The sequence below is a fragment of the Pseudorca crassidens genome, chromosome 7 (genome assembly GCF_039906515.1).
Source record: "Pseudorca crassidens isolate mPseCra1 chromosome 7, mPseCra1.hap1, whole genome shotgun sequence".
Taxonomy (NCBI): Eukaryota; Metazoa; Chordata; class Mammalia; order Artiodactyla; family Delphinidae; genus Pseudorca; species Pseudorca crassidens.
The window spans coordinates 69,051,817-69,073,872 of NC_090302.1; the positions used below are offsets into that span (position 1 = coordinate 69,051,817).

General features: G+C 38.3%; 1 protein-coding gene across 1 annotated transcript; it reads left to right on the forward strand.

Moving 5' to 3' along the window:
• The first annotated feature begins 18,246 nt into the window (after nucleotides 1-18,246).
• LOC137227068 (small ribosomal subunit protein eS7-like) lies at nucleotides 18,247-18,902 on the forward strand. The gene has a single exon (XM_067742431.1). The coding sequence runs from the start codon at nucleotides 18,288-18,290 to the stop codon at nucleotides 18,864-18,866; it is 579 nt and encodes a 192-aa protein (XP_067598532.1). The 5' UTR covers nucleotides 18,247-18,287; the 3' UTR covers nucleotides 18,867-18,902.
• The last annotated feature ends 3,154 nt before the right edge of the window (nucleotides 18,903-22,056 follow it).

Sequence of the window (22,056 nt, forward strand, 5' to 3'; positions counted from 1 at the left end):
GAGTTGCCCTCTCTTCTGCAGAATTGTACTTTTACCTCATAAATGGAAGAATCTACAAACATAGCGATTTTGCTTGTATTTGTCTAATTATTAAAGAAGATTGTCTTTTATTTGAATGTCTGATAACAAGCACAAGTGGTGTTGAAATAGTGTTCCACACCTTGTTAAAAATCTATTGATTAATTCTGGAACAACCACGTTGACCTCATGTTGATGTTGCAAAAATAATGGTGGATAAACCTACTGGCATCTTGGCACAAATCATGGCAGTGGCACCAAACTGTACCAGTAATTGCTGTATTCTTTACCACCACACACTTAAAGTGAAAACAAATGCTTGTTTCACTTAAGACTATGCCTGATGAAGCAATAAAAAGTATTACTCCTATTAAACTTGACCCTTCAGTACACATTTTAAAATTCTGTGACAAAACGGGAAGCACACACAAAGTACTGCTGCATGTTGAGATAAGATGATTTACTTCTACAAATGTATTGAAGAAAAGCGCTTATGTGCTTGAGTTGCAAGCTGAATTACTTTTTTCATGGAAAGCCATTTTTACTTGAAAGAATGATGTAAAAACTATGGCTGTTTCTCATTGGGTATTTGGCCGATGTTTTCTAGAAAATGAATTAAGTAAACCTATAACTTTAAAGAAAACAGCTGATATTATTCGTTGCCAGTGATGAAAGCTGAACTTTCAAACAAAACTTCGAATTTTGGTAAACTTGTCACCATGAGCTTTATAGCTTCCTGGTGCTTATATATTCTTCTGATGAAGTCAACAGTGATATGTATGAATTTTGTAATTTCTTATGTTTGTGATGTTTTATTATGTTATTATATATTTTTTGTTTATATTATGATTTGATGTTTTACAAGGAAACACATCTGTGGTTCACTCAGTAAACCAACATCTTCCAAATAACTAACACCCGATGTTAACAAAATCATGCCTGGCTGAAAGATCCGTCCAAAGTACAAAGTGGGCCAATAAACTTTTATGTGACAGAATAAAAAAATGTTATGGATTAGTTTCAGAGTCCACATTTCATCTAACTTTTAGGAAACTACCACTTGTCAAGTTTTGGTGTAGTGTCGAAGAATTTTCACAATTATCTGAAAAAGCTATTGAAATACTCCCCCCTTTTCCACCTACAGAACTGTGTGAGGCTGGGTTTTCTTCATGTACTTCAACCAAACAACATTATTGCAATGGACTGAATGCAAAAAACAGGTAAGAGAATCTAAAATCTGTTAAGCCAGCACAGAGACTCGCAAAAGTATAAAACGATGGCACTCTTTTCACTACATTTTTTCTGAAAGAAAAATAGGGATAAGATAAAGTTACTTTCATGAAAATATTTATGTTAGCATATACTTTCTTTAAGAGATTCATTTAATTCATCTTTTACAAATTTGTTTTAATTTCTAATAATAATATATATAGCCTTCATAAACAAAAGTTTTGGGGGATATTCAATAATATTCAGGAGAATGAAGGAGTCCTAAAGCCAAAATATTTGAAAACTGTGGACTTATTTCATTGTATTTTACTCTGTCTCCCTCACTATACTGAACTCCTGAAGGCTGAACACTATATCCTGTTTGAGTCTGTAACTATCCTTAGTGCCTGGTACTTAGTAGATACTAAGTAAATATTCACTACAGGAATGAATGAGTAAATTATTCAACTTCAGTGTCTGAAATTTTCCTGCATTCTGTAATGCTGTCCTTGGTCTCACTGGCCAAGTAAAACTCCAGCAGTCACAATGACCAGGTTGTGGAGCAAAACATAAAGGAAAGATCACACATTCTTTCATATGCCCTCTAAGCCATGCCCTCCATGGCTTCCCCTCTAACCTCATTTCCACCACTCCCTGCCTAATGCTTCATGTTTCAGCAATCAAGCTGCTACTAATCATACTCCTTTTTGCTGTTGTCATTCAGCTCTCTCTCTCTCTCTCTTTTTTTTTAAAATATATATATATATATTGAGGTATAGCCGATTAACAGTGTTGTGATAGTTTCAGGCGCACAGAAAAGCGACTCAGCCATACATATACATGTATCCATTCTCCCCCAAACACCCCTCCCATCCAGGTTGCCACATAACATTGAGCAGAGTTCCCTGTGCTAGATACAGTAGGTCCTTGTTGGTTATCCATCTTAAATATAGCAGTGTGTACATGTCAATCCCAAACTCCCTAACTATCCCTTCCCCCCTGGTAACCATAAGTTCGTTCTCTAAGTCTGTGGTCTGTTTCTGTTTTGTAAATGAGTTCATTTGTATTTCTTTTTAGATTCCGCGTATAAGGGATATCATACGATATTCCTCTTTCTCTGACTTAATTCACTCAGTTTGACAATCTCTAGGTCCATCCATGTTGCTGCAAATGGCATTATTTCATTCTTTTTTATGGCCGAGTAATATTCCATTGTGTATATGTACCACATCTTCTTTATCCATTCATCTGTCGATAGACACTTAGGTTGCTTCCAAGTCTTCCCTATTGTAAACAGCGTTGCAATGAACATTGGGGTGCATGTGTCTTTTCAGACCATGTTTTTCTCCAGATATATGCCCAGGAGTGGGATTGCAGGGTCACATGGTGGCTCTATTTGTAGTTTTTTAAGGAACCTCCATACTATTCTCCATAGTAGCTGTACCAATTTTCATTCCCACCAACAGTGTAGGAGAGTTCCTTTCTCTCCACACCCTCTCCAGCATTTATTATTTGTGGATTTTTTTGATGACGGCCATTTTGACTGGTGTGAGGTGATATCTCATTGTAGTTTTGATTTGCATTTCTCTAATAGTGATGTTGAACATCTTTTCATGTGCCCCTTGGCCATCTGTATGTCTTCTTTGGAGAAATGTCTATTTAGGTCTTCTGCCCATTTTTTGATTGGTTGTTTGTTTCTTTGATATTGAGCTGCATGAGGTGTTTGTATATTTTGGAGATTAATCCTTTGTCAGCTGCTTCATTTGCAAATATTTTCTCCCATTCTGAGGGTTGTCTTTTCATCGTCTTTGTGGTTTCCTTTGCTGTGCAAAAGGTTTTACACACATTCTTATATCCTCAGTGCCATACATAGAGTCTGATACTTAATGGGTGCTTAATAAGAATTACACTGAACTGAAATACTTCCTCTCCATGATGTTAAAGCTTAGGTATAAGTCATGCAAGCCCCAGTCAACTTCACTTACTTTTACTGAGCACTTACATGTGTCAGCCACTATGGTAGGCATTGGGGATTGCAAATATTTATATCAGAGAGCTTACAGTCCAATGGAAGAGAGTCTTTAAATGGCAGAATATAATAAGCAAGCTATATACATGTGTTTCTGTAGAGCCCAGGAGAAGCATATTTCTCCAACAGATATTTAGAACGCCTTCCATGTGGCAAGACACTTGTGCAAGACACTCATGGAAGCATGTGCCCTCAGTGAACTTAAAGTCTTCAGGCATTAAACAGAGACAGGCATTAAGAGACAGGCATTAAACAAATGTCATACAAATGAGGTATGTAATTACAAACGGTGAGCAGGACCAGGAAGGAAAAATCATAAGAAGATACTATTATCAAAGGTCTAATTTAGATTGGGGAGGGAAAAGGGATCAGAATGGGTGTTTCTGAGAATGTGCCATGAATATGCAGGAGTGTAGGTGTTAACCACCGGAGAAGCAGAATACTGAGGAAAGCATTCCAAGCAGTGGGAAGGGGGGTGCCATTCGGCAGGGGTGGAAGGCTTGCCATGAAAGTTGCCAGGCTTGCCAGGCTGGAAAGGTAGAGTGAGGGCTGGAGGAAGGGGAGAAAGACTAACACAGCACAGCACAGACGCTTGAAGAGGCCCAGAGCTAAGTCTGGATACTTCACTTTCCTCTTGTGATACGCAGAGCTGTGATTCTGGGTGGTCTGTATTCATCTCACATAAGCCCTCACAAGATAAATGGAGCCTGTTTCCTCAAGTGACTACTGCTAAGAGAAAAGTTTTCTTCAGATGTATGTTTCCATCAGCACTTTCCCCATAGGGCATCTAAAAACTTGATTTATCATAAATGTTTCACCCAGAATACATATACAGTAACACAAATGTGGCATATTTAAATGCACTCCTCAGAGAAATTTGCTGGCAGTGATCACATACCATAAATAAAGGAAAAAATAGCCCAGCTATGGTTGTTTCCAGAAGGAGTAGATAGACCCCTACTCAGGCTACTGCCCAGAAGCTGAAACATAAGAGATTCATGGCAATGTTATGGGAACACCCATCCTGGGCCTGGGACCAACTCTTACTTAAGGTTTGGCCCCTCAAATGGGAGGAATACTAGCAAAGTTGCACGGATTACTTCAGTTGGTTTGCTAGAAATGGGGAGGGAGAAAATGGGGCTGGCCATTTCAACAACCTAGGTCCTGTTGAGTAATTAAGGTATACTGACTAAGGGCAAACCCCAGCTTATCCATGAACTAGCTCTGTGACCTTGGTCATTTAATCTATCCATCACTCATATCCTCCTCTGTAAAATGAACTAATACGTGTTATGGGCATTAAATGAGATAATGTAAGTCAGTGCTTAGCAAAGCATTCACTACATGTCAAGTCTCAGCATGCTGGGCCTCAAGACCAGCTTAACTGCCTGTTTTACCCCCATGAGTAACCACTCATTTGGCATCTGAAGGACACAGTTATTGTAATGAATCAGTCTGTTTTTAGTCTTCGTGCAGATAACACTCATTTCATGAAATCCTAGCCAAGCAGCCATACAAGATTTTCCCCCTTCCTTACTGCTGTAACCTCTATACCCTGTAAAAATATTCTAAGAAAGCCCTCTCTATTAAAATCTGAAACATGGTTCTAAAAGAGCCCTCTCTTCACAGAATTTGCCAACTGCTTCCTTTACGGCTCTGAACAGACACTGCAGCTTTGAGAAGAGCAGCCCCTCTCCTGTCACTCACCCACACCCCCGGGGGCGGGGGGCACCCGAATCCCCACTCTGAGCAGAGCACTTTCACAAGCCCTCATTTTACACCCACCAACACCCTGAGCCTGCCACACTCCCCCAAGACTGGGCAAAGCATGAAGTAATCACAGACTTTGGTATTTTTCCAACCACAAGCCCCCTCAAGGTCCAATGCATCCGAGAGAGAAAAGTGACTCTCTCTTACCTAACCCACAGTGGAACAAGGATCAATAGAAACCACATCAAGATTGTGCTTGGTAAGTAGTTAGCAAGACTTCCAAAAGTGTACATTTGGCTTAAGCATGCCTGAAATATGAAATAACTAGAATAACACCCCTCCTTTGACCTTTGCATAGGGCCTTTCACAGGAATATCTCAGGACCTCAAATGAAAGAAAGTACTTAGAACCTTGAAACACTTTTTAAAACCTGCAGACAGCTTAATGTGAGGGGTCTTGTGAAACAGTTCGTTGTCAGGAGTTTCTAGCAAGTGTTATTTCTTCCTGAATTCCAAGAACCAAGTGCTCTGAAGTTTACATTCACGCAGGATGAACAAGCCCACCACAGCATTAAAAAGGATAAAATACCTGATGTGGTTTTGTTTGAGGGACAGGTTTAACACCCGTACACACACGCCCAGACCCAGTGCCTGGCAAGATGGCAGAGAGGCAGATGGCCTCCCATAGTTAGGGCCACACTAACATCACATACACAGTTTAAAGCAAGTGCTGGCAACTGGAAAAGTAATTTATGACAGTAAACAAATGGCTCTTAAAAAAAAATCTGTAGGGTGATAGAAAGCAGTGACAAAAGACAAACATTTGGCTAAACAGCGTTCAAAGAAGAAAAAATGGACAGGATCATCATGTAGAATGTTCTAGTGCATGTGAAGAGTGCCAAGTGATAGGGCTTATAAGTAATGAGAGGGGGAGAGAAATCTGAAATAAGATTGTCATTGCAGCCACACTGCCATCGCCAGACTCTTCTGTTCTACCTCAGTCCAAACAGTCAATGTAAATCCTTCAGTTCTAGAATGTGTCCTGGAATAGGCAGAACTTTAGGTTTTATGAGGAGAAACTTGACTTTGGCTTTAAGAAGAAGAAAAAAATCATTGTATTATGGCCACTAGACATACATCTGATTCTAGGACCTCCCTCAAAAACAGCTGCTGGTGCTCAAGGTAAGAAAATAATGTACAAAGTTTTAACAAGCATTTGCTATCCTGATTGGTATGGACACTTAACTTTTCAATCTTTAAAAAAAAGCCCTCTAGGGGCTTCCCTGGTGGCGCAGTGGTTGGGACACGGGTTCGTGCCCTGGTCCGGGAGGATCCCACATGCCGCGGAGTGGCTGGGCCCATGAGCCATGGCCGCTGAGCCTGCGCTCCGCAGGGGAGAGGCCACAACAGTGACAGTGCTCCGCAACGGGAGAGGCCACAACAGTGAGAGGCTCGCGTACCGCAAAAAAAAAAAAAAAAAAAAGCCCTCTTATTTTTATGATTGTAAAATAATACATGCTAATTGCACAGCTAAGAAGAAGCTCGTAGTGAACATTAAAGCCAGTTACACATGGATGTCAATCTAAAGAATTGTACTAAGTATGGTTGCAAAAGCAAATGTGTCCATAGATTGTTCTTAAAATATTAGATATAAAATGTAAAAAAAATAATTATAGCAATAATTGAATAAAAATAATTTAGTGCTAACCCCCAAATTATATTTTCAAAAATTGGGAAATAAGAAGCTGGAAGAAAGCATGAAAAAATATAAGAATATTAAATTCTTTGTCTAAAATACAGGGTTTTAAAGATTCATGTTTTTTTTTTTTTTTTTTTTTTTGCGTTATGTGGGCCTCTCACTGTCGTGGCCTCTCTCGTTGCGGAGCACAGGCTCCGGACATGCTGGCTCAGCGGCCATGGCTTATGGGCCTAGCCGCTCTGCGGCATGTGGGATCCTCCCGGACCAGGGCACGAAGCCGTGTCCCCTGCATCGGCAGGTGGACTCTCAACCACTGCGCCACCAGGGAAGCCCAGATTCATGTTTATTTTTGACTTTAATAATTAAAGAGATGTTGGTCAATGGACAATTTTTTAACTTAAAAAGAAATAGAATTAAACTGGAAAATGAACCTTCCAAGCACTGTAGAAAATAAAAGGAAATTATAGTCTACATGGGGGAAAACAATAAAGAGGCCTAGAGAGAATAATTAAAATAGATACTAGTAGTAAAATCACAATAGTTACATCAATAAATGGGTTGAACTCCCTATTAAAATACAAAGAATTTCAAAGTAAATTTTTAAAACTCAATGATAGTTTATTAGAAGTGAAAATTTATTAAAGTTTACTAAAACATAAAGTCAAAAAGATAAAAAGATATTAAATGTATTCCCTTTCCACTTTTCCCACCAAAAATAGGTGTCACAATACTAGTACAACAAAAAGGAAAATTCACCACAATAATCATGAGACACAAATATAACTTGTGATATATATCAACTTATCATGTTGATAAGTGGTTCAATTCATAATGAAGATATGAGTCAACAGATTTTATGTGCCAAAACTCATTGCATCCAAATGTACAAAAGGAAAATGTTTGCAGTAGGAGAAAGTGACAGAAATAAAATAGAACTGATCCATGAAAAGAACGCTCTCAGTTTTAGATAGCTCTATAATGCCAAATATACACGGGACATGGAGGGGCTGAAAAATAACAGTTGATGTGAGTGACTTACTAAATATGTATGTACAGATATCCATCTCAAACATTGCAGCCTACAGACAACACGTTTTTTGGCTCCCATGAAATATTAACAAAAACCAGAGTGTGTTGTGTACGTGTATAAAATGTACATAAATACATATATTATAAATATTTACAATTAAATGTTTATATAAAAGATAAACGTTTATAGAGAAGATATAAATGCTTTTAAGAAAAACAGAAATTTTATCAATCTCTTATTAAATTGACCTGTTTAAAAAAAAAAAAAACCTTCATTTTAAAAGTCAAAATAAATGCCAGCCATTTGGAAGTTTTAAGATGCTCCTTTAAGTAACTCTTTATTAAAAGAAAAAATAAAAACTGGAGTTACAAATGATTTAATTAATTAATAAATTAAATTAAATAAATTTAATTAAATTAATTAATTTAAATAATTAATTAATTAATTAATTTAAATAATTAATTAAATAACCATCATAACCTTTAGGATGAAGCCAAGTTTATATCAGATAAAAATTCATTCTTAAATGTTTTAAGTATTAAGAAGGACAAAATGTAATAAGCTAAGCATTAAATTTAAGATAGAAAACAGAAAATTTGTAAGAAAAATTGGTAGAAGGTATTGAGGAGGATAACATAAATAATTGACTTAAAAGTCAAAAAAATCAATAAATACATTCAAGCATAAAAAAGACTTTTAAAAGTTAACATAATTTACCAACCACCTCTCCTTAAATCTAAAGAAGAGAAAAAATAGGAAGAAAAAGGTGTGGGTAACCATCGACATGAAGATTTTTTAATTATTAGATCATACTCAACATAATTTTATGCTAATATAATGATGAAGTGGACAATATTTGCAAGAAATAGATATTACCAAAATTGGCTCAGGAACTTAAAAACTTGTATAAACTAGTAATCCAACTAAAAAATTAGAAAAAGTTGTGAAACATTATTAATAATATTTTTGAGTGCCTACTATGTGCTCTGCCTTGGATCAGGTACTTTATTCATTACCCCGATATAACAACCCTATAAAGTAGGTATTATTATGTACATTGCTCTGTTTCCATATCACCCTGTATTTCTCTTATCAAAAAACTCATTACATTCTGTTGTTGTCATCTGTCTTCCCTACTATACTCTAAACTCCACCAGGCTAAGTGTCCTCCATGAGCACCTCCTGTATTCCCAGCACCTACATTCACATAAAGCCTGTCACATAAGGGTAACTCAACAAACTATTGAGAGAATGAGAACACTGGGAACTCCCATAATACAGTATAGTTAGTATAGTATAGTATAGTATAGTATGGAAAAATTACAGTACAGTCTCACTTATGTATATGGATATGAAAGTCCTACCCAACATATATGTGTGTATGTGTTTAACTATAACGTAATAGTTGCATTCCTAAGAAACCTCATATTATTGAGAACTATGTTATTAAAAAATTCTTTCAATGAGATGAAGGAGAAGACACAATAACAAAGTTACTTTCCTGCAGGAAGTGGAATAATTTTTAATAGAAAAAAATGTGTAGCTGTAGCAAACCTACACTGAGCATATCTACCCTTTGATTATCGTATGTGCAGAAATCAAGCCTTTTCATGTATCTTCCGGTACTGTCATTAGCCCAGGTCTTCTTATATTGCTTACCCATGTTATCACCTTTATCAAACCACTTTTCCTTTTTTCTTGTACTATTTCCATCGGTAGGCTGATGACTTCAGCTATCACCCTTGCAGTGCTAGGCTACTGCTTTTGTCTGTGACCGTCTTCTGTCCCTGAGGTAGAGGGTCCGTGACCCATGCTGGTCCCCTGAGGCTGCCTCAGCCACAGTGAAACAACCCAAGTTATGAACACTAATCTGAAATAGGTGGGCCTTTAACCCTAGAGAGAAAGCATGCCATTTCCTCACATTTATTCCTGGCCCTAAAGTCTTACTGTTCAGCCATTACTTCAAGTCTGTGATGTTCCCAATATCCTCCCAATAAATCCTTTTGTTGTGTTGGTTGTAGTTCAAGTTAGCCCGAGTCCATTTCTTTTACTTACAAGGGAGGAAAAAACCTTAATTGATAGACCCATTTTTTAATGATAAATCCTAAAAACATTCAAACAAAACAAGAGTTTTGGGGTTTGTTTTTTTCTATTTACCATTGCAGTGTTAGTACCTGATATCAATGGTGCCTTGGGCAGTTAGTCTAATGCAAAATGTCTTTCCTAAATGATGCATCATATTGTATCCGGTTTGCCTCAGGAAAACATGTGCTGTGACAGAAACACGGGCACTAGAAGAACAGGATGACCTGTCAGACATTAACCTTGATTTTGTTTTCATTCTGTCTCCTCTCCCAACGAAGAAATAGAACAGCCTTAGTCTTCCTTGGAAAACGAATTTCTTCTAAGGCAAGAGGTAGGGGCCTGGTGTCTGGGAATAAGCATATTTAAGAGATTTGAGTTATACAAATCTTGGCCTCTACAGGTAATAAAGCTCTACGGTGTTTATCAGAGAAGGGAGAATTACCAAGTGTTTCTGTTAAAGTGTTAAAAAAGAAACATTTCTTTTTGATATTATGGCATACACAGACCATGATAATATGTGAATTGCATATTGGGGTAAACAAAGAGGTTGGTCACCCTCTTTGAGGTCGGTTGTGGGGTTCCCAAAAGACAATCCAGGTAACAACCCTTGGTTCTGACCCTCTTTCATTGTCTCCCCTGGGGCACTGATTCCATCTATGCCTCATCTGTAGTAGGTTCAATGAACAGGTACCCTTTCTTCTGCAGCAACACCATCAAACAGAAAGCTGGCTCAATTCTTGAACAAAGGCTTCTCACTGGTCGCTTGTAAATATTATATATTCCATTTGTAATAATGCTTCTGAGCAAGTATATAAAGAGCTTGGCCTCAACTGAGAATAATTGTTAATAGTGATCATTGGCTGTTTTCATCTGTTTTTAAGGAAGAGAGGGAGGCGAAATAATTAAATGTGTTTTGAGCCCGTGAGGCCTCAGGCACATGATGGAATTCAGACCAGGTTATCTTGAAAGACTCTTAAAAGCTGGCTAAGACTAAAAGAAGTCTGTACGTATGCTTACCAGAAGAACAAAAATTTTCATGATAGACCCAAATTGAAACAACCCAATGTTCATCACCAACAGAATGAATAAATATATTCATACAGTGGAATACTATACAACAATGAGAAGATGAAAATGTATTACCATGCAACAGCATACCTGCAACTCACAAACATAATGTTGAGCAAAAGAAGCCAGATGTAAAAATTACCAACTATATATAAAGTTCAAGATCAGGCAGAACTGATCTATGCTCTTAGTGGGTGAGTAGTGATCAGAAGAAGGTTATCATAGCAGGTGGGGGGAAGGCACTTCTAGAGTTCTGGTGGTGTTCAACAGCTTAATCTGGGTACTGGTTAAACAGGTGTGTTCAGTTTATATAATTCATCAAGCTGTAAATCTATTATTTGTGCTCCTCTCTGTATGTGTGTACTATTTGATATAAAAATTTTAATTGATACTCTTTAGAAAGAAGAACAAGCAGAGAGTGGGAGTTTCTTCTAGGCCTGTGGGTCCTTTTTTAATTTATGGCACACAGAGACCATGATAATATTTGATGCAGATTGGAGTAAAAAGAGAGATTGGTTAAAAACTGAAGAATTGGCCCAGGGGCTCCAGCTGCCCTGGGGGCTGAGAGGATCAATTTTTCAGAACCTTTCCTTGTCTTCATTAGCAGGGAATCTATGACTTTCCCTTCTAGCCAGAGGGATCTGAGTGCACAGCCAGGAAGGACTGGAAGAGCATGGTGTCAGACACGTAGACCCTAAGAATTGCATCCTCCCTTTGTATCCATTGACCTCTCTAGCCGTGGCTTCCAAATTCAATTAGCCAGGTTTGACCATTGCACGAGCATTAGAGACCCCATTTGTCTTAACAGTGCTACCCAGGTCTCTCACCCTGCTACTGCTTTCCAGATTTCTTTCTCCAGGAGAGTATCTGTTTCAAATTATTGTTCCCCAGATGTTTTGGGTTCTCTTTCTCCAATCTGAATCATATCTGGCTATTTCCTGCCTATATTCCTGATCTCAGTCTGCTTTTGTATTTCTTTTCTATCTTCACTGGAACTTTCAACACCTCCCATTTTGCATCCTTTATGCATTTTGTTAAATCAATTATATCCATTTTTCAACAATCTCAAAGAAAACAGTTAGCTTGCAATCAGAGGCCCCAGATTTATTTCCTACGATGATGCTATGTGGCTTTAAGCAAGCAATTTGCCTTCTCTGGGTATGATCTGTGGATCGAGGAAACCATTTTCTTGGCTCTCTATCAGAGAAGTATCTGTGGCAAGGAGATTCCCATAATGGTGAGCCTTGAGCTTTCAAAAGATATTCAGGGGAAAATCAATTTTAAACAAGGAAGTCACCGCAGGCTACCATCATTAGAACCTAAATCTCCAAATCCATCCACTCAGATACTCCTGTTCGTTGTCACATCAAAAGCTCCATGAATTCTGCCTCTCACGTTTGTCCACTCAGTCATTGGTATCTCCCATTTGACTCCTGGTGATGGAACACTTTCCATGTCACTGATCTAACATTAGACTTCGATATTCTGCTCTACACCCGCCTGGATTTCTAATTCCCCATCCAGCTGTTCTGACCCCATTAAAAAGTTGCTTTACCACCACAACACACACACACACACACACACACACACACGCATGCGCACACACACACACACACACACACACACACACACACACACTCAAGCTTGTGCTGGGAGCATTGAAAACCACTCCAGAAGAATGTCCTCAAACCAGGGGTATTTAGACTTAGATTTTATGGATCAGTAGAAAAGCAATGTTAACAGGGGTAGTTGTCACAAGATTATTCCCTGGAGTTCTAACGTCCTATAAAGCTCTAGTTCTTACGTTGGATACGGTAAAATAACTGAGTCAAGTTCATACAGGATTGGCTCAAGGAACGGGGGCCATGTCTTTTAATGTTCAGTTGTATTCGTTTTCTATGCTTTATAACAAATTACCACAAATTTAGCAGTTTAAATCAACACACACGTGTATTATTTCACAGTTTCTGTAGGTGAGAAATCCAGGCACAGCTTAACTGTGTTCTCCACCTCAGGGTCTCATCAGGCTGTAATCCAGGTGTCAGCCAGAGCTAAGGTCTAATCAGAGGCTCAACTGGCGAAAGAGCTGCTTCTAAGCTCTCAGGCTGTTGGCAGAATTTATCTCTTTGCAGTTGTAGGGCCGAGGTCCCTATCTTGCTGGCTGTTGGGTAAGGGTTGTTCTCAACTCTGAGAAGCTTCTCAGAGTTCCTTGTCATGTGGCTCTTTTATGGGCCCTATTATAATATGGTAACTTACTTCTTAAAAGCCAGCAATGGAGATACTTTTTCTTTTTTCCCCCAGTTGTATTTTATTTTATTAATATATTGGCATATCAACATGTTGTACCCCTTAAATTTATACAGTATTATATTGGCATATAATATTGTATAAATTTAAGGTGTACAACACGTTGATTCAATATACTTCTGTATTGCAAGATGATTACCACCATCTCATTAGCTAACACCTCTATCTCATCACATAATTATCATTCCTTTATTGTGGTGAGAACACTTAAGATATACTCTCTTAACAACTTTCAACTATATAACATAGTATTATTAGCTGTAATCATCATACTGTACAATAGGTCCCAGAACTTGTTAATCTTACAACTGGAAAGAGATATTTTCTTTGCCAAAATAAAAATGTATCATCCTAAGGACCTATTAGGCTCCCTGCATTCTGCTTTCAAAAGCTAGATTACTGACCATGTGGCCCCTTTTGACTGAAAACTAGGAAACTCTGAGCCAGACCTGTAGCTCAATCACAGCAGCAGTGTTGGCTTGACCTACACATCTCCTCTCACATTCCAGGGAACCTCTTTACAGAGAAACTGGCATTATCAAAAAATAGACCTCTGGCATCCTCCAGGCCATGGTCTGCTGTTGGCTTTTTCAACATCTGATATTTGAGTTATTGGTTAACGTTCAGTTAACAGCCCCTCCTTGATGCCCTAGAAACCTCAGCCATGCTTCTATTACTTTGACTCCCTGCCTCTATGGATATGTTATTTCTTCTGACTGGTTTACCCTGGTTTGAAAAGCAGTGCTAGGATCTTTTTTTTTTTTTTTTTGGCTGCTTTGGGTCTTCGTTGCTGTATGCGGGCTTTCTCTAGTTGCAGGGGCTACTCTTCGTTGCAGTGCGTGGGCTTCTCACTGTGGTGGCTTCACTTGTGGATTATGGGCTCTAGGTGCGCGAGCTTCAGTAGCTGTGGCACGCGTGCTCAGTAGTTGTGGCTCACGGGCTCTAGAGTGCAGGCTCAGTAGTTGTGGCACACAGGGCCAGTTGCTCCGCGGCATGTGGGATCTTCCCGGACCAGGGATCGAACCCGTGTCCCCTGCATTGGCAGACGAATTCTTAACCACTGTGCCACTGGGGAAGCCCTGGGATCTGTTTTTTATATTTACTTCATTAAGCAGTTGATACATCTTTTGTTACAGGCAACTTTACATTCCTTTTGCAAAACATAAAAATTCAAAAAATAAAACCCAATATTTTAATTCTAGAACTTCACTATGATGCAAGGTTAAAACCTAGAAAAATATTTTGTGAATTTCTAAATATATCTCTCCTATCAATCATTGCCTTCTCAATTAAAAGATATTTCAATATTAATTAGACATTGAAATAAAGCAAGGGACTCAACTTGTCAATCTAGAATTCTCACTTTTTTGAGAATTAGCCCCCAAGTCAGTCCCTTCTTTACTCCTAATGGGGAGATAGAGTCATCACCAAGCCCTTTAGCTGCTCGTAGCCCCTAAATGGCACATGGTGAGAAATGGGTCCCTCCAGAACAGGATAGCAAAAGGAAAGGGTGGGGAGATACAGAGGACCCTAGATCTTGTTAGGCAAATGTGGGATGAATGAGTGACAATAACCCTTACCATTTACAGCTTTAGTGGAGCCAAGGTGACCCAGAATCATTTGGAACTCAAAGAAAATGATTTTGTGTATGAGGGGATCCCAGTGATGAAGTGTTGATGGCTTGATTCACATTAACAAGATGAGAAAGTTAGGGAATTGAGAAAGGAAAAGTGTTAGTGAAAGATATTACCTCTGTTATTGTATATGTGAGGGTGAGGGAGATAGAGGTCTCTATTTTTGAGTTATTCAGTGGGGTTGAGTAGGCCCCAGGACATTCCCATTGGTGGATAATTTCGCAGAGACATCGTTCACTTGTATGGGAAGAGAAAACTGCGTATACTTGCTGGTGAAGTGAACCGAGGGACAGCCTCCTATGAGCAGGTGGATGCCCGCAGTGTGGAGTGGGTTTCCATGTAGATATGGGAAGCACACTGGGAGCCTGAAGCAAGGAGGTCTATTACCTCTGCCAGTGTTGGAGCAGGACACTGAAGTTAAGAGAAAAAAAAGTGAGGCTTTTTGAATAAGTCACCTAGGGCTGGAAGAAACATTGTTTTGTTTTCCTAGAGCCTCTTTGGCATGCTTCCTTGAAGCTAGGCCAGTGTTGGAGATTTTAATAAATTTTCCTGCTTTGGATGGACTTGGGCATTCTAGCCAACACATTGTCTGTGCCAAGCTTCCCCTAACTGGCAAGTAGTATTTATGTTAAGCAATTCTTAATGGTGCCTTCATTGGTAGATTACTAAACATTAGGTAAATCAACAGTAGCTCTTCATCAAGAAGATCAGTGACCCTTGGCACAGGATAATTGCCAAGAACACTTGTATTTCTTGTTCCTGCATCTGTGTGGTCTTTGGATGTTGGCACGCTTGGCAGGGCACATGATGGAATATTGAGTGCACAAGATTTAAAAGGTAGTAGACTTGCTCCTGGATCCAGCTATGCCACGACTAGCTGTGTGATGTTTGGCAACTAAAAACTTCATAATTTCCTCAATCCCAACTGTAAAATGGGAATTAATATAACAGTGATTAAAAGCGATTTATACATCCAGCACTATACTAGACCCTGGTGGGGCCGGGAGGGTAGGAGAGCATGCTTAAAGAATTATGGCTTACTTCCTGGCTTCAAGTGGTCTGTACTCCTTACCTTACAGGGTTGAAAATACTAAATGGGGTGGTGTATATGCTTTGAAAAAGTGTAACGTGCTATATAAACACAATTTATTACTACATTTACTGAAGGTTCCTATAGTTTAAAATAATTTATTTTCCTGACAACATGATGCTTCCATGTATTTCTCAGTAATTCCCCATCCCAAGAAAATGCCTGGCTGTTTAGGTCAGTGACAGCATCCTATAACATCATCACTGGGAGAAATGAAGGTCATTGCTTCCTTCTTTGTCATTCCTTCTTCTTATTCCAACACTGACCACCCTCTGCCCTCCCTTACAAGGGCTTGGTGGAAAAGTAATCCCTTTGTTTCACCACCACCTTTGATGCACCCCCATGCTGACTCCAAACAGCTCATGTTCACTAAAATTGAGCTTTCCTTTTATTCTCACATATTCAATCAGAGCTCCAGATGGGTAAGCAGGAGATCCCAGATGGCCTGACCACTTCCTGGATCATAAAGCTTCTCAGTATATAAAATAGAAATCTCTTTGATGATCCATGTATTTGTCAGGATTTGTTACACAACACATGTCCCAGGCAAGTCTCCTGTGATTTCCAGCAGCTCTATCATAAGCCCAGAAAGACAGTTGGTTAATTTGTTTGTTTATTTAGCTTTCGCTTGGGCAGTTGGTTACAAAGTTTCCTATTTCTTTTTCTTCTGCCTGCGGCATCATCTCCTAACTTAGAATGCAGTCATGATGCCTTTCCTTTAAAAAGTACATGAATGCTAAGATCCAGGATGGACTGCTGATTCTCTGAAATAATGTCATGTTCTTAATTATTTGAGATATATTTCTCATCATTTATTTGAATTTCTTGGCTCTCATTTACCTAAGTGGAAAACATCTATGTATTTATTGGGGACTTCCCTTGTGGCACAGTGGTTAAGAATCCGCCTGCCAATGCAGGGGACATGGGTTCAAGCCCTGGTCCGGGAAGATCCCACATGTTGTGGAGCAGCTAAGCCCGTGCGCCACAACTACTGAACCTATGTGCTGCAACTACTGAGCCTGCATACTGCAACAACTGAAGCCCTTGTTCCTAGAGCCCATGCTCTGCAACAAGAGAAGCCACTGCAATGAGAAGCCCGTGCACCACAATGAAGAGTAGCCCCCACTCGCCACAACTAGAGAAAGCCTGTGCGCAGCAACAAAGACCCAACACAGCCAAAAATAAATAATAAAATTTTTTTTAATATATATGTATTTATTAAACAAATATGTAATGAAATCTTACTATGTGTGACCCTGTTCTAGGTGCTGAGTATACAGGGTTAACAAAACAAATCAAAATCCTTATGCTTCTAAGCATCCTTATTCTTATCTCACCAGAACTTATTATATATTAGTGAGAAAGAGAAACAGTGAAAAGAATAAGAATAAGAATGAGAAGGGAGAAGGAGGAGAGGAAGAAGAAAAAGAAGAAGGGACTATGTATGTGTGTGTGTGTGTATATATATATATATTTTTTTTTAATTGTGTAAATTCCATGGAGAAAAATGAAAAATGGAGAAGACGAGGACAGTAGGGGAGGAGATGCAATTTAAAATTTTAAGTGCTAAGAATTGACTGTGGGGAAAAAGGGTGAAGCAGAAAGACAATGGTGGCTTAGCATAGGGTGGTGATAGTGAGAGAGGTGAGAAGTGGTCACTTACTGGGTTTATTTTTAAATTAGAGCCAATAGGATTGTTAATAGATTGAATTTAAGAGAAAGAAAAGAAAGTTAACACGAGAGAAGCTAACTTGGGGAAGAAGGTGAAGGTTTCGTTTTGGATGATGAGGGTACCGGAGGTGTTAAAGGTTTGAAGAAAGAGGAGAAGTTATGAAATAGTAATTTAGGAAGAAACAGAATGAAGGAGAAAGAAAGATCTGAAACCATAATAAATAGTAGTTTTCTAAAATTGAAAAAGACATAAGTCCTCAGACTGGAAGTGCAAAGTCTTGAACTGAATATATAAAAATAAATCCACATGTCAACATTAAAATGAAGCTGCAGAACATCAAAGAAAATAAGACTTTTAAAGCTCTCAGATAGCAGACTTTTCCTCAGCTGCAATCAATGCCAAAAAATAACAATAATATCTTCAGGGCTGACAAGAAATAACTGTCAATCTACACTCTTATGCCCGAACAACCTTTCAGTTGTAGAGACAAAAAAGTCATTTCACCACACAAAAACTTGGAGTATTTACCAACTACTGATCCTCACAAAGGGAACTATTAAATGATTTATCTCAAGAAGAAAAAATGAACCCAGAAGGAAGAAATGAAACAGCACACACACACACACACAGACACACACAAAAATAAAAATAACTATTTTGAATTTTTTTAAGTACAATAAAAGCTCTAAACACAATAAAAAGATGGAGTGGGGTGCCGCGTCATCAAGGTCCCGGCTATGTTCAGTTCCAGCGTGAAGATCGTGAAGCCCAATGGCGAGGAGCCGGACGAGTTCGAGTCTGGCGTCTCCCAGGCTCTCCCGGAGCTGGAGATGAACTCGGACCTCAAGGCCCAGCTGCGGGAGCTGAACATCACAGCCACCAAAGAAATTGAAGATGTTGGTTGTCCAAAAGCTATCATAATCTTTGTTTCCGTTCCTCATCTGAAATCCTTCCAGAAAATCCAGGTCTGGCTAGTGTGTGAGTTGGAGAAGTTCAGCGAGAAGCACGTTGTCTTTATCGTTCAGAGAATTCTGCCTAAGCCAACTCGAAAAAGCCGTACAAAAAATAAGCAAAAACGTCCCAGGAGCCGCACTCTGACAGCCGTGCATGACGCCATCCTGGAGGACTTGGTTTTCCGAAGTGAGATCGTGGGCAAGAGAATCCGCGTGAAGCTGGATGGCAGCCGACTCATAAAGGTTCGTTTGAATAAAGCACAGCAGAACAATGTGGAACACAAGGTTGAAACGTTTTCTGGTGTCTATAACAAGCTCATGGGCAAGGATGTTAATTTTGAGTTCCCAGAGTTTCAGCTGTAAACAAAGATGACTAAAATATTATTCACAGACACACACAAAAAAGATGGAGTGGGGGCATTGTTCCTTGGTAGTAAAAGCGGAAAGTAATGTTCGCCAGAAAGATAGAAATATTACATAGCTAAATGTTGTTAGAAAAATGTATGGTTAAATATTTTGGTAAACATTTAAGAGTAATAACTAAAATGGTAGGAAAACAATCTAGTTTATAAAACAGCATAAGGGAGGAAAAATTGTAGTTATCTTGTTAGTCCACTAGATGAAAGGAAGTAAAAGAAAATAAGCAAGAATAAAAAAAGGCAATCAGGAAACCTAAAATAAAAGGGTAGAAGTAAACCCAAATATGTCAGAAAACTCAGTCAATGTAAGTATTTGACCTTGCCTAATAAAAAATTAAGCTTGGTTTTGTGAGTCTTTTGCAGGCAATTTAAAAGTAGATTGTGTTTTTATAGCACATCTGGTAATCTCTGCTTCAGAGAATAAAAGAAGTAATATTTCCAACTCATTTTGTAAGGTTAGTCTAACACTAATATTAAAGCCAGACAAGGATTGTAAAGGAAAAGCATATATTTGCAGAGAGATACAAAGTCCTAAATAAAACATCAGCAAATCATTTGTCAGTGTATAAAAACCAAAGAGTTTATAAGAAAATCTATGTCATACACTTTAAATACAGATTAAAGGAGATAAGTATATACTTAATAGATGCAGAAAAGTCATTTTATAAAATGTAATATTCATCAAGATTTTTAAAAATCTCTGCAAACCAGGATTATAAGGGAACTTCCTTAACACCATATACCTATAGCAAGCACTATCTTAATAAAACATTTCACCTACATGACTGCTTCACTTCAATATTGTGATAAAAGTCCTAACTGATGAAATAAGAAAAGAAAGGAAAGCATAAAACTTGGGAAGGAAACCTGAAACCTCTTCTTATTTGTAGATGATGTGATTGCCTAAAGAAAATAAGAGTCTATACAAAGTTAGAATCAATAAGAGAGCTCAGGAAGAGTTTATACAAACATCAGTTATGTCCCTATGGACTAGCAATAACCACAAAGAAAATGTAATAGAAAAAAATATACCCCTCAAAATATCAATAAAGTGTGTTTTTTTTAAATCTAGGGATAAATCTAAGAAAAGATATGCTATAATTTTATGGGGAAGACTTAAAAATAGCATTGAAGGATCTGAATAAATGTTGTGATATACCATGTTCATTGATGGAAAGATTCAATAACATAAAGTCTTCTCAAATTAATATATCAATTTGATTCCAATAAAAATGCAACAGAAATTTCTATGAAACTTAAAAAGCTGATCCTAAAATTTATATGGAAGAAAAAAAGGACAAAAAACACCCAGAAAATTTTGAAGAACAAAATGGGTAGTTTGGCCCTATCAAATATCATGAGTTATCATAAAGCTATAAAAAGTAAGAGATCATGATCTTGGTGCAGGTGAACAGACAAATAGATATATGGGATCGGATAGCAAGACTTATAAACAGACTTATGTATATGGGGAAAATGGACACATTACAAATTAGTGGGGAGAAGATGGATTATTCAATAAATGGTGTTGTAATAATTGGCTATGTAGAAAATAAAACAAAATTACATCCCTAATCTACATCCTAAAAAAAAAATTCATGGATGAATAAAGATCTAAGTGTGAAAAATAAAAGTTTAAATTATTTAGAAGAAAATAAAGTAGAATATCTTTATATCTCCAAGCTAGAGAAAAATTTCATAATTGTACCCCCAAAAAAGCACAAAACCTGAAGGAAAATATAAATTTGACTTTATAAAAACTTAAAACTTCTGCACATCAAGAGATACATAAAGTAAAAAGTCAAACACGGGGAGAAGGTATTTTCAACACATTAACCAAAAACAAACAAAAACCAAAACACAAAAAACTTATATATTTTTTTTTCCCCAAAATACATAAAGAACTCCTATTACTGAACCAAACTACAATCCGCTCGCCTGCGCAGTAAGGCCAATCTACTGACACCAGGTTTTGGTGAAGGAAAGTGCAGGTTTATTGCAAGGCCAAGCAAGGAATATGGCTAATGCTCAAAAGGCCTGAACTCCTGGATGGCTTTCAGGGAAAGGTTTTTAGAGACAGGGTGAGGGAGAGGGTTGCGGGCTACGCGATCACCTTGTGCACATTATTCTGCTTGCTGGATGGTAAGGTAATCGGGAGTCAACATCATCAACCTGGTTCCACCTGGTCTGGGGTCTACGTGCTTGTGGGCAGCATGCAGTTAACTTCTTCCACCTGGTGAGGGTTTCAGTATCTGCAAAATAGCTCAAGGATATGGCTCAGAATATTATCTCTAACCCTTGAGGAGGAACTAAATGTCCTTGGCTTTAATGCTAAACTACTATTATTTTGTCTTGCTTAACCGTTTTCCTTTGTTTTGCGTATTTTCTCACTGCTCTGATTAAATCTGTTCTTTGGAACTCAGGGAGGACCTAGGAAGCTAATGTTTTTCTGCAAACAGGCAGGGGGAGGATGTGGGGACGGGGGGTGGGGGTGGGGGGGTGGGGGGGGTATGTTTGTCCTGGGAAGCCCTCACAGGGCCCTGCTCAGTTATACTTCTAGAAATCACCAACAAGAACAAAAGGCAATGAATATGAGTGGTCAAGTTACAAAAGGGAAAACTTACTGATTCACAAACACAAGGAGTTGCTCAATTTGAGTAATCAGAGAAATTCAGTTTACAACAATAATGATATATCCATTTCACAGCCATAAATTTTGTAAAAAATCAAAGTCTGAAAGCAATGACAAGTACCACCATACACAGATGTGATAAAACCAGAACTCTCAGACTACTGGCAGAAAAATAAATCAATTAAACTGCTTTGTAGAGCCAGGTGGTAGTATCGTCTAATGTAGATGTTCATACACCCACAATTCCCCTTCTAGGCATATCCCAGGACAGTGTTTTTAAAACTTGAGGTTGTGATCCATTAACAGGTAATGAAATCAATTTTAGTGAACAGTGAACTGAAGGAAGGGGGAGGGGGAAGAGATGAGAGGGAAGGTTAGATTTAGATCTTTACTAACTTTAGATCTTTACTCATCCATGAATCTGTGTGCGTGGGTGTGTGTGTGTGTAGATGAGGGATATAATTTTGCTTTATTTTCTACATAAATAGCCAATTATTCCAGC